Here is a 14139-nt window from a genome sequence, read left to right on the forward strand (position 1 = left end):
AGATCAAGTTGGGGTTCTAACCCTTGCATTAAATCCCATAGGTTCTCAGAGTCTAAGACATGTCTCATCAAATTTGACCAAGTGGTGTAGTTTGACCCATTGAAATGAGTCTTGTCATTAAATGCATGCTTAGTGGATGAGGAGCTAGAGCCATTATGTGTCTGGGAAGATGAATGGAGAAGATGAGATGATGAATAAGACGGTGGTGGTGGTGGTGGATAAGAAGTAGGAGGGGGTAAAGGTGGACAAGTAGAAATAAGCTGTTGATGTCCAATGAGTGCTAATTGCTGTGAAGATACCAAAATGGACATAGGTCCATATGATACCGGTGGTGTAGATGGAGGCATCGGGACACGATAGCTTGGTCCAAATGTCGGATGGAGCACTATAGAATGATCGGATGGTCCACTAGGTAATGGCATGGAGGCAAACTACGGTACCGAACAATCCACACTTGAGTATGCTTGGGATGCACTCCTAGAGGGAGAACATGAAAGTGTGTGTGGGGGATGTCGAGCCTCTGTCACAGGTACACTCGAAAATGGATATGTAGAGATCCTAAAGGTTGTGTCTAAATGTGCAGAATCCCCCGATGTGGTGTGTGGTGGATAAGGTGGTGCGAAGCATCATAGGTTCCTTTTGTCCATTAAATGCATTGGATAAAGATGCACCTACTCCATAGTAACCATGAGAAATAAAATCATTTGAAGGAAAAGGAAGGGTAGGAATACCTATAAGTTTTTCTTTTACCTTCTTACCTAGGTTTGAGTTCATGAAGAAATACTTGTTTTTTTCATTACTCACAAACCGAAGCTTGTTTTGAAGAGTCCCTTCTTGATGAGCATCTCTTGATCCAACAGAAAATATAGAATCTGTTGGCATAGAATTCGAAATAGTAGGGTTTGTACTTGGCATTGGAGAAAATATGTACTGTGGAAGTGATGTGTAATCCAAGCCAGGTTCCACTTGCAGATGGCCGGTCCGTAGTGGAGATTCTGAAGGTCCTACAAGATCATTAGTTGTGTGCACTGAATCTAAAGGAGAAAACTGAGGCTTACCTTCAACCTCTTGTTGACCCCTATACACAAGGATGAGATCATACTCAGCGAGAGAAATTTGATATGGTCTATAGACTCCATGGTAGTCCCATGGTTCTCTACCCATATCAGATCGGACAATAGCAAGTTGGGAGGTCTACTTCTGATCGTTTCTGTCCATGTTTGGCTATGGAGATTGGAGTGGTGTTGTGCATGTGTTCAAAGTCATCAGACCCTTCTGTTGTTCTTGCTTTCATGAATGAGCTTTCTATAAAGGCCAAGGTTTCTCAAAGTACCTACCTTTGATACCATGCGAAGAAATGCTCTAAATGCAAAAAGCATGAAATCAATTGTATGACAAAGCATAGAATGATAAACTCAGAACACAGTTAGGGTAACTCAGAGATAGTGAACACAATGAATAATAAAGTGAATGAATAATGAATATATAGTGCTCATGCAGCAAATACACTATGCTGTGAATACTGAACCTGGAACTCTCATATCTCTAGTATCAAGGCATTGGTTATTAGTTGTAGAGTGTGTCGTACTTTGAATGGATCCGGAATTGCAGCAAACACAGTCTCCGAGTATTAAACACAGCAAACGCAGCTAAGGAACGTTGAATCTGATGCAGATGGCAGTGTAGTAGAAAGACTAAAAACGTAGGTACTTGAGGAGAGAGAAAATCTGCACAACTGTTAGGTGAAAACACATTAGATAGTGGTGAGAGAATGTCAGAGCGGCAGCCAGAAAATCGAAATGTAGCATTCAAAGGGGAAAGAAGATCCGGGGGATAGCTCTTAGCTGGTGGTAATAGCATCTAATTGTAGGCGATCGCTGTCATGGACATGCCATGATTAAGTGTACGCATTAATTCTTGTTCATGCCATATGAATCAATACTCCATGCGAATGCACCCTTAACAGGACATCCGCGCACTAATCATGCGAATCCACCCTTGCCATGTCATCGCTTGCATCATCGATGATGTCATCATGGAACATTCTAGAAGATCTTTATTTGCCCTCCAACACCTATAAAAGGAGGGGCTCGCCATAGAGCTTCTCAGTTTTGCCAACCAATGCCAGTCTTGGTAGCTCAAGGAGTCGAGACCTCTAAGTAAGTAACTTCGAGTTCGAGTTCTAGTTTTTGTTTAGTCATGGTATCTAGTCTTGTCTTGTCTTCCATTATACTCATGTTGTCTTGTCACCTTGTAATCTCGTAGTACGAGATCTTGTCTATTACTGTCTTGTATCTTGTCTTGTCTTGTCTTCCATTATACTCTTGTTATCTTGTCACCTTGAAATCTTGTAGTACGAGATCTTGTCTAGTATTGTCTCGTATCTTGTTCATCCCCGTCGAAGGAGATCTTGTAATTCAGATATCTTGTATCCATATATATGGTCCCGGGTTGTGGAATCCTTCATATTGAGTCTTGTTGTCCATACCTACGATCCCAGGTTGTGGGATTTTTCGTATCTTGTTAAGTTATCATTATATTGTGCCCCAAAATGGGATTATCTTGCTATCAGAATTTCTGTAATAAATCTTGCATCTAGCCTAGTCTCTAGAGCACAGTCTAGTGCTCCCATAACAATAGCTCCTAGGACCTGGTGAGAGCAGCATATAGACATGGAAGGTTGGAATTAGCGGCAAGATGGTAGTAAGTGGCTAGTGGAATCTTTGACTGCAATGTCCTCCACGAACGGGGTGTGGGCAGCAGACATACGGCTCTTGAAACCTGTAAAAACGAGATTAAGAGAGAGTGGTGGGTTGCATGCATATTTATAGAAAGTTTGAAGCACCCAAATTAGGATTTTGCTAATAGGACATAGTAACTGTCTGTGATCGTGTTTCTTTTTAAAATAAGAGGTTTTCTTCATTGATTAAGGATATTTTGGGGCTGCTTAAGTTAGCCTAATGCATTCTTAGCTCAACACACTAAACTCGTGGCATTGCATATGGTAGTATCCCTAGACACTTATCCTAGTAGTATATGGGATTGTTTTACTAGTTTTTTGAAGGTTATGGGGCTATCCATCCTTTCCGTACTTCAAGGCATAGTGACTCAATGGGACAAACTTTGAAAAAAAGAAGAAGGTCCATTATCTATTCCATCTAGTTTTGTAGGACTTGATAGGCCCATGAATAGCCGACATGGATTACCCTTGGTCCAATGCTTTGGCCTCTTTGGGGTGATTACTTCGGCTCCTTGGGTCAGATAACCATTGCCTTTGTAGTCTTGGGAGGTCACTAGGCAGTTGACATGCACCCTTTGCTTAATGCCCTGGCTATTTTGGGCCGGGACACCTTGGGGTACAAGAAAAAAAAATCAATAGAATGGGATTATTTCTCGTGGCTCAGCTTTGGGCCTAAGAGGGGGTGTTAAACTAAAAATGCATTAACCTGACTTAAAGAGGTCCAAAATACGCTTAATTAATAAAGAAACCATTTTATTTTAAAAATAAATGTGATCCTAGAGAGTTATTGTGTTCCATATGCAAAACCCTTATTTGGGTGCTCCTAACTTTCTATAAATAAGCATGTAGCCCACCACTCTCCCTCAATCTCGTTTTTGCAGGTTTCAAGATCTGTATCTCTGCTGCCCACACTTGGTTGCGGAGGACATTGCGGTCAAAGTCTTCCATCGCAGTCTACTATCATCTGGCGCCTATTTTTCAGCCTCTGTATTTGTCGCCTACCTCCTAGAGTTGTTGCCAACATTAGGAAATTTGCGTTTGTTGCTGCCAAGGCTAGTCACCATTATCTACATCCAGTTGCCATCAGTAGGAGCTGTTGCCATCATTATCTTGCTTGCATTTGCAGTCAATCTCTCTCTTGCAACTGTCGCCATCAGCATCTACATTGCTGCCAGCACAGTTAGCTTGCAGTTACCTGTTCTGCACGATCACTAATTTTCTCTCTCCTTAGGTACCTGCGTTTTTAGTCTCTCTCTCTCTCTCTCTCATGCTTTGCCATTTCCATCAGATTCAGTCTTCCTTGGCTGCGTTTGGTGGTATTCGACACTCAGAGGCTACCTTGTTGTGTTTTGGGATCTATTTGGAGTACAACACTCTCTCTAGCTCATAACCTCACCCTTGATCCCAGAGATACAGGAGTTCAAGATTCAGTAATCATTGCATAGTGTGTTTGTTGCATGAGCATTGTATTTTCAATATTCATTCACTTTACTATTCATTGTGTTCACTGTCTTTGAGTATCCTATTTCCAATTGTGTTCTGTGTTTATTAGTCTATGCTTTGTTGTACGATTGGTTTTGTGTTTTTTGTGTTTAGAGCATTTCTTCATAGCAGTTTGCCCATCCAGAGGCACATCTTGTGGAAATGGTACTCTACAAGCTTCCTTGAGAGTTTGATGGATTGGCGAACGATTTGAGGGCGTAGACATTCTCTACATCTATGAGCTTTACACATGTCCTCCATGCTACTTGAGCATGAGGCATCTTTTTGTTTATAGGGGAGGCTTCCATCTCATTATGGAGGTTCTAGTGAGGCCCTCATAGCTTCAAAGAGGGGTGATAGAAGTTGAAGGCCTAGTATTTTCACTGTGGCCACTTTTGGAAGGTCTGCAAGGAGTTAGCAACCTTACGTAAGAAGGAGACCAAGACGAAGCAGGATGTGGACTCCTCCAATAAATCATTCTCTTTCTCAGACTCTGCCTTCGATCCTCTGGCGATGGAGAAAGTTCGAGCCATGGAAGGAGTCCACCTCTTCAGATTGAGGGAAAGACTTGATTGCCCCTTTCTTTGCTGCATTCTAGTCCAGGTAATGTGGTCATCCCTCATGACACTCTATTGCTAGAGAGGGGGGGGGGGTGTGAGGGTAGTGAGATAAGGTAGATGAGCCTCATCTATATAGGTATACAATTGCATATGTTTTAGAGAGGGACATCCTTGACACATTGGTAGGTTCAAATCGTGGAGTTAGGATTGACATCAAGGTTCATGATGAGCTGGTTATTTGACAGAGAGCGGGCTTGGCTCCTAGTCTTGAGCTCACATGAGGGAACCCTTTGGCGGTCTTGGCCAAAGGTGGGGAATCCATGGTCACATATGTTTATAGGTATCTTTGACAGGATGGTCACATATGTTCATAGGCATCTTTGATAGGATGGACTTGTATGCTATTGCGAGACATTGTTGACGAACACAGAGATTTATTATGATTCTTCTCTATTTTCAAGAGCTGTTATGATCAACATGGACATCAACATCAGGTTCTCTCCAAGGCACCTTGGTGGTGGCTTGATCACCCACTATTTGGGTATCCATTGTCCTACTCTAGTGATTTTTGTTGTATGGACTATGATTAGCCTTTATCATTGTATCCTTGTATTGTATCGGATCACCCATGAATCCGAGAGAGTGTTAGGAGTCCAAACAACTTATGTGTGAGTTTGACCTATGTGGAGCATGGCTAGGTTATTTAGGCATTTTATTATGGTTATTATGATACTTATTTGGGGTACTTTAGGTTGGTCAACCAGCATTAAATGTTGGCAGACCTATCTCTACTTTGATACTATTTTCTTCTTAATATAGGCATCTCCCTCCTCATTTAGTCACATCATTACCTACAAGTTTTGTGGAGAGGGAGTCGGTGCCAGTGCCTAGGAGCTAGAGATTCACTGTTGTACGTGTCATTCTTCTGTTTGGTATATGGATTCCATTTCCCGGGGGCACATCTCTAAGTTCTCTTCTTTTGTAGTGTCCTTTTGTTTTCTTTCTTTTCTATCTTGTGTTTAGTAGTTTATTTCAGCACTTGTCTATGCTTCCATTGTTGCACCACTTCTGACAACCATGCCCATGCCTAGTTAGTCCATACCCACTTTTGGATCCATTGTGCACACATCATGCATGCATGATGGGTACTTTGGGGTCCCTTCCCAAGAGTACTCCACTCCCCCATCCTATGCACCCTACTCATCCTATTCCCCCTCACCATTATCACTCTTGTTGCTATGGCTAAGAATGCCTTTACAGAAAAGACTTGTTTCAATGGGTTGAATTTTACCACTTGGTCTAACCTAATGCAATAAGCACTTGAATCTCAAGGTATTTGAGACCTAATAGTTGGTTTAGAGCCTATGGTAGACCCTCAATTGGTCCATCTTGATTATATTTGTCAATGGAGAGCTTGCAATGCTACAAGAAATGTCAAGTTAATGCAGGAGTTACTTTCTGAGTTTCACTCTTAGTTACGACACTTTTTCCTAGTATCTGTTCGTTGGAGTCATCTCCTTGACTGCTATGTGATATGAGATCGAATTTGAGATATCAATCTTGATTCTGAGTTGTAGGAGTTTTGTATTAAGGGAGAAGATGATTTGAAAGGGCAAGTTTTTTGAATAGTTTCAAGCTAGTTTTGTTCGCTAAATTAAGTTATTGTTGCCCTTTAGTCTCGCCGCAGGTGGTTCTAGTAAGTTGCAGGATTAGAGGATTTCCTAGAATGGAACAGTGACTACTTTTTTTAATACGACAGCAATGAGAAAGCATATTATCCCATAGCTTGAGCCTTGGATAGCACAACATGCCAATATCCTGTAGCATCATATTGGGTCTCTTCTTAAATGGCGTTGATGAATGTTTAAAATTGGGGCCAACAAATTACCACTTAAGGAGCACTCTTTTTACAGTGATGTATGCTTGGTGTTGTTCTTTCAGGTTCTATGCTTACCATATGGTGCTTTCAATGAGAGCTCTCTAGACAGTTTTTGGAGTCATCCTGGTCCATAGGAGCTTATTCATTGGATGTCTTTTACTTGCAGAATTTGTTTTTCATCTTTTTGATTTGGTAAACTGTGTTGGCACATTGGATCTTTTCCAATTAGATTGAAGCCTTATGCCACTCTCCTTTCTTGGATGCACCTCTGGACACTTGGGACAGTATGGGAAATTTGCGGACATATATGTCCCTGTGTGTATGCAAACATAGATTTATACATGAGATAGTGTGTGTACACAGATGGGTTACTTGTGATTTCTATGTATCAATGTTTCTTTTGCTGTTTATTGACCTTTTGCAGTTGCATTCACTGTTCTTTTGCTAACGTGAAATGTACAGATTTTGGTCAAAGCCTAAGAGAAAGCTTACATGGATTATTTGTATCCAGATTGTGTTTGGAAGAACTCTCCCTTACTTCAGACAGCGAGTTTACTCTACACAAGCAATAGGGGAGGATGGTAAGTAGTCTCTAAGATATTGTGTAGTTTCACAAATGTTATGGGAAGATAGTAAGTATTCTCAATCACTAAGTACACACACATACTTCTTGATTGGAAGGGGCAAATTTTTGAAACGTCATTTTTGAAGGAAAAAGTTTAAAAGGCTAAAATTTTTTAAAGCTCCTTTCAAGGAATTACCTCTCCATTATTGAAGAGACATTGTGAGTGGAAAATTGATGGTTAAGCTAATTCCATGGATCCTAGTTGAAACCAGCCTTCCTTCTTGGATAGGGTGGTAAATGACCTGATTTAACAATAATTAGAGCAAGCTAATAATTTAAAAATCTGGAATAAATACCATCCCACTTTAGTCTTGGACAATTGACACCCGATTGGCCCTGAAAAGTGGCACTATTGTGGTTTGTGTAACTTGTATTGCATAAGTCCTAGTCTCATATCAAATCCGTAGAATAATGAGACATAGGCTGATCTCTCTACAAATTTGGGTTCCTTGTGGACCAAATTCAATGTGGATGTACGATTCCCTTCAGATCAGTTGTAATTTCTTCAATTTCAGCAGCTGCTTTGATCAGCATGCTTCCACTTTATAGGCATGTTTTTGGAGGTGACCGAAAACCCCTAAATTTAGTAGAAGTTAGGGTTTATGACAGATAATTTAATGCTGTCCTCTTCAATTTTGTTGAGAGCAATTGAGAACTTAACAAAGGAGAGAAAATCACCTGGAGAGGAAATCTTTCAAACAGTAACTATGATGGCAATTTTGATGGTGCCGACAGCTTTGAAAAGGGGATAAAACTCCTCTGCACGGCTGATGAGCTCTCCTCTTCTATCACCACCTCTCTTTGATTTGGAGATGGAATTTGCTGCACACAATCTGCTATCGCTGGTCTCCAAGCTGATTCGGCAGCCCACATAATGCACACAACCAGTAGTCGCCTTGGCTGGAATGAGCATTCCTCAGCCTCAGCCAGCCCCCAATGGTTTTAGGCAGCCTTGCATGGCAGGTCCCTCCCTTTTGACAAGGCACACATTCTAATGCAGTCTCAGCTTCTAGACTTTAATTTCCAGCAATATATCAATTGTGGAAATTAAGAGCCCTCTTGTCCTTGCCCATAAATTGGCCACTGCCCATCCACATTTAATGTGCTAAGCCCTTTGAACATGAAAGTTGTTTTAACTTTCATTAGCGCATTAAATGTTTAATTTTCCGTTCCCTAATAATTTGTGACAGCTTTTGCCAATGTCCCTTGCTGTCCAACTTGGGTTTTGGACTGTCACTGCTCCCAAATTAACTTGCACTTTGCATATGCACTTTACATGTGCATAGCTTAATTTTTCCAATAATAATAATTTGATCAAGCAAATAACTCACAAATTTGAAGTAAATACTTTAACACTTTAACCTTGGACAGCTGACACCTAATTGATCCCAAAAAAAATGCCCCTTGTGGTATTTCTTTAGCTTGTGTTGCTCAAATCTGCAGTAAACTGAGACATAGACTTATCTCTCTACAAATTTGGGCTCCTTGGGTTGTCACAAATGACTAATAGCATTAGGATTCAATTTGGCCTATGAATCTAGCACATATTGGGCACAAATTGAACCAAGAACAGTTGCAGGCGGGCCAATTTTAATGTGGATGTACAATCCCCTTTCGACTTTGATGCAATTTCTTCAATTGCAGTAGCTACTTTGATCACAGGGCTTCCAATTTATGGGCTTGCTTCTTGAGGTGGCTGAACAAATTCATTGCTGTCCTCTTAATTCTGTTGAGAGGAATTGATAGCTTAATAGAGGAGGGAGAAAACTAGAAGGTGCGAGAATATTTCAAATAGTTGATGGTACCAATAGCTTTGAAAGAAGGGCTGACTAGCCTTCGTCTTCTATTGGTGCCTTTCGCTGAGGCAAAGAGAGAATTTTCTGCCCCTGTCTTGTTGCGCATGTGTGATTTGCTGTCACTTGTCTCCAAGCTGTTCCGATAGCCGACAGAGTGCACACAACCAGCAGTCGACCTGGTTGGAATGAGCCTTTCTCAATGTTAGTTAGCCCTCAATGGTCTCAAGCAAACCTTGCATGGCAGGTCCCCTCTCCTTCCAGCAAATGGTACTCTCAGCCTCTATGACTTTAATTTTCAGCAATCAATTGATTATGGAAATTAAAAATCCTCTTATCCTTGCCCATACGTTGGCCTCTACCCATTCTTATTTAAGGTGCTAAGCCCTTGGAACTTGAAAATTGTTTTAACTTCCATTATCCATTATATCTTAGTAAAGATATTAAATGTTTACTTTTTCTTAGCCCAAATGAAACCATGAGTCATTTCTAAGGGCCCATTTAATGTCTAAGACGAAGATTGTCATCTACAAGTGCTTGTCTAGCATAACTTATGACAAATTTTGCCAATGTCCCCTATTACCCAACTTGAGTTTTGGATTGTCATTGTTCCCAAATTAACTTGCACTTCATATGCACACAATTTAATTATGCCAAAGAAAAGCAATACAATTACACGTTCCCAAGACACCGGTTTAGTTTGAAAACCACTATGAAACATTCTCCATTATTAAATAGAAATTGTAGGTGAAAAGCCCATAATGCGGTTGAACATTTGACTATCTATGATATACTATAGAGAGCTCTTAACATGGTTGAACATTCAACTATCTATGATATACTAACATGCCCTTGACTAGTGGTTTCCCACTTAGGTCAAGGGATGGCGCGTTGGACTTACAATCTTGTTCTCCTATAGTGAAGATGTAAATATCAACTATAGAGAGCTCTTAATGTGCTTGAACATTCAACTATCTACGCTATACTAACATGCCCTTGACTAGTGGTTTCCCACTTAGGTCAAGTGATGGCGCATTGGACTTACAATTCTATACATTTGAAATACTCATGCAACAAGGTTGTAAACAAGCTCCACTCAAACTACAATGTGATAAGGTCAGCAAATTGTGTAGTTTTAGCACATTCTATTAAACAATCCGTCATACAGTGTGCTACAACGTTGAATGTTTTTGGCATAGAGCTGATTTAAGTGTGCCATTGACTTTGCATGTATACCTAATGTACTATGGTCAAACCCTAATGTATCAGGGTGGTAGAGTGAGAGTAGGTGTGCAATGTGCATAGTGGACAATATCAAAGACACAAGTGAAACTAGGAATGTTGTCTAGATGGGGCAATGTGTGGATTTGTGGATACAAATTTCATGGTTGGAAAGAGTATTCAGAGATGTTTTGCATGATGACGTGGTAATGATGATATGGCATGCAAACATCCTAGGATGCTTGATGACATGGCATTGCTAACATGGTGAAGTCCAACATGGGAGTTAAATTTCAGTTTTGAAATATAATCTGTCTTTAAAAATCATAAAAAAAGCTTATGTTTGTTTTAAACAAATTTTTTGGAAGGAAAAAAAGGTGGATGATCTTTTTCGCATAGAAAAAACTGACCTTTTTCACTATTTTTGCCTATCTTTTGGTAATTTGGACCCGATTTGCTGGAAGAGAAAGACTGCAGTTTGGGAGTGTGTTGGCTATTATCTATTGCCATTTGGCATCCTATGGGCCAATTTGGTGGGCACATTGCTATCAAAGAATAACACATTCCTGTGTTGGGCACATATAAAGTTTTGGGTTGTCTAGTTGGCACTAGTGATTTGCATATTTGCTGTTTAACATGGTTTCCACTTGTTCTGTTTGATTGTTTCTTCTCCTCTTGGCTTGTCAGTTGTTGTAAAGAGAAATCTGGGTTCTTAGTGACAACAAGGATGGACATCAAGAGGGAAGAAATAGAGAAGTTGTATAGCGAAGAATGCTTGGTTGAAGTTTTTGACCAGTGAGCTATAGTACAAGCTCTCTTAATCTCTTGCAAGAGTACATAGCTACTCCTAGCAAAGATCTGAAGTGACTGGCAAATTTGTGGTGGTAATTTCTTCGCAGATTTGGGAAAAATTGGTTGTCTTGAACTTTTTTCTTCTCCTCCTCGCTTGCCCATTGTTGTAGCATAGTCAAATGGAAGGGGGGATGGGGATGGGAAACGTGGATGGGGATGAAACATGCATGGGGGGATAGGATGGTATTAAAAAAATGTAGTTTATAGTATGTAATTTTTAGGGGAAACAAGGAAAAATTCTCCAAGACGATCTCCTAACCCAATGATCATTGTTTGCTGGTTGTTCTTGCAAATTTCCATTTTCAACATGCTGTCCTGGCATTTCAGCCTGCAAATCAGCATTAACAGCTTGCTGTCCTGGCTATTCCTGCACATGTAGTGGCTCATTATTATGGGCAATAGTTGGTTGATCATTTCCAGCATCATTTTTTGCATTTACAGGTTTATTTACAGCAGGTATTTGCTGCGGTGCATTTTGCTGTTCAAAAGGTATTTCTTCTCGGAATACAACCCTACGGACCTCCTCAGTCTTTTCGGGCTGTTTGTGCATGCGATCTTCTTGGAAGATAACGTCATTGCGGCATACTACTTTCCTTTTCTCGGGATCCCACAATTTATACCCCATTTCACCCTCGTTACCATATCCTAAGAAAATGCATTTAGAGGACTTTGGCTCAAGTTTGATGCATTTTTCTTTACAAATGTGCACAAAAGCCTCGCAGCCAAACACTTTCAGATGAGCATATGAAGGTGGCTTGCCCGACTACGCTTCTTGGGGAACTCCCCCCCTCAAAGACTTGTTTAGTGATCGATTAATTAAGTGAACGGCTGTCATAACAGCCTCTACCCAAAAACCATGGGGTAATGTAGCATGAGACAACATCATACGGACCTTATCTTGTATGGTCCGATTCATATGCTCTACAACTCCATTTTTGGGCGGATTACGAGGGGCAGTGAGCTCTTTCTTTATCCCTTTGCTATCACAAAATGCTTGAAAGGCCTTGGACATATATTTACCACCATTGTCAGAGCGAAGACACTTAAGTGTCTTATCTGTCTGATTTTCAGCCAATGCCAAGAATTTTTTAAACTTGTCAAGCACTTCATCCTTGCTACGAATAGGGTAAACCCATACCTTCCGTGTAGCATCATCGACAAAGGTGACAAAATATTTCTTTCCTCCTAAAGATAATCCTGGCATTTGACATACATCCGAATGTACTAACTCTAGAGGAGAAGATTTCAAAGAAAGAGACTTTTTGTGAGATGTCTGTGCATGTTTGTCATAAAAACAATGATCACAGTGCTCAAAATCAGCATAACGAAGACAAGGCAAGTAACCCAAACGAGAAAGCACTTTCATTCCAGTTTGACTCATGTGTCCCAACCGGCCATGCCACAAAGAAACGCTTGGTTGCTCGGTCACGGCAACAACATGGTCACGCACACTAGATACATGAAGTGGATACAAAGTATTACTCTTGCAACCTTTGGCAATAACCCTAGATCCCTTACAAATCTTCAATTTTCCATTACCAAAGGTGATATGAAAACCATCATTATCTAGCTGCCCTGTGCTAATCAAGCTCTTCTTGAGCTGAGGTACATGCCGTACATGCTGAAGTGTAAAGACAGAGCCATGTTGAAACTGTAACTGCACACTGGCAATACCTGCAATTTCACATGCATAGTTGTCCCCAAGATGGACAACACCATGTTGACCCTTTGTATAGGCGGAGAACCACTCACGATGAGGGGTGACGTGAAAGGAAACACCTGAATCGAGAATCCAGGTATGCATGTCATAATCTCTATCTGCAAGTAAAGCATGTGCACCAAAGTGTGAAGAGACAAAGAGTACGTCACTCCCATAGTCATTGTCATGAGTGACTACATTCACCTCTTCAATTTTTACACTGCTATCCTTATGCTGACTGTTCTTCTTCTCTTCCTTGCTATCATCTGTCTTCTTGCCTTTTCCTTTCTCTTTCTTCCATTTGTAGTAGCCACGTTTAAAGTGACCCTTCTTGCCACAATGATGGCATTCAACATCATTGCCACGTGATTTACTGCGTTCCTTGCCATCATATTTACCCTTTTGCTGTGATCTGCCCCTAGTATGCAAAGCATTGGAAGACTTACTGGATGCATTGTTCTGCCGATTCATCTCTTCCATAAGTAGAGTACTCTCTACATCAGCATACAAAAGGATTACATTAGAATTGCTCATAGCAGTCCTGAATGTATCCAACTCTTTGGTAGAGTGCAAAGCAAGAAAGTAGCCTTAAATTCCTCATCAATCATGAACTTCAAGGCAACTAGCTGGCTGAAAATGGAGTTAAACTCACTCAAGTGAGTAGACATTGCTGTACCCTCTTTCATACGCAAATCCATAAGCTTTTTCAGCCAATACACTTTGCTTGCAGCACTCTTTTGTGCATACAGTTATTCCAGTCTAGTATATATAGTATATGCAGAATCCAAACCTTCAATGTTGAACAACAAGGCATCAGAAATCGATAGCTCTATGGTTGAGCATGCAAGCTCATTTAACTCATCCCAATCGTCCTGTTCCATGTCTGCGGGCTTTGCCCCTTTGGTTTTGGTCAGCTTTGCTTGCTTCTTTTGCAACAGGATATTGTAGCACTGCTTTTGCCAAACTGCAAAGTTATGTGCGTCTTCAAGCTTCTTTATGTGCATCAGATTACTGTTGTCATTGCTGCCAGCCATGATTTTCAGCCCAAATGTGACAAAAAAAATCAGCAAATGCAGGCCTAAACTGTCACCCAAGTGACCAAGGTACAAACAAGTACCAATTAGCAATAAATGACCACGTAGAAGGACAGATTTCAGATCTGTAGTTAAATTTTCAGAAGCACCAAACCATGTGCTACAGCATTATCCAACTGATTACAGCTATTCCAAGGGCATATGCATCACATTACATGAGAAATCCCAAAATTTCAGCTGCAATTTCTGTTGTA

The 14139-nt window shown here is 40.7% G+C and overlaps 1 protein-coding gene across 1 annotated transcript in view; it reads left to right on the top strand.

Moving 5' to 3' along the window:
* The window catches only part of LOC148039189 (ARM repeat superfamily protein), a 43082-nt gene that overhangs the window by 15012 nt on the left and 13931 nt on the right, over window positions 1-14139 (top strand). Inside the window, exon 3 of the mRNA XM_087675091.1 lies at window positions 7173-7242. Within this exon, the coding sequence (XP_087531217.1) occupies window positions 7173-7242 (70 nt within the window). The remainder of the gene's footprint in view (window positions 1-7172; window positions 7243-14139) is intronic.

The sequence above is a fragment of the Lygodium microphyllum genome, chromosome 3 (genome assembly GCF_053477565.2).
Source record: "Lygodium microphyllum isolate KBCC chromosome 3, Lygodium_microphyllum_v1.1.10, whole genome shotgun sequence".
NCBI lineage: Eukaryota > Viridiplantae > Streptophyta > Polypodiopsida > Schizaeales > Lygodiaceae > Lygodium > Lygodium microphyllum.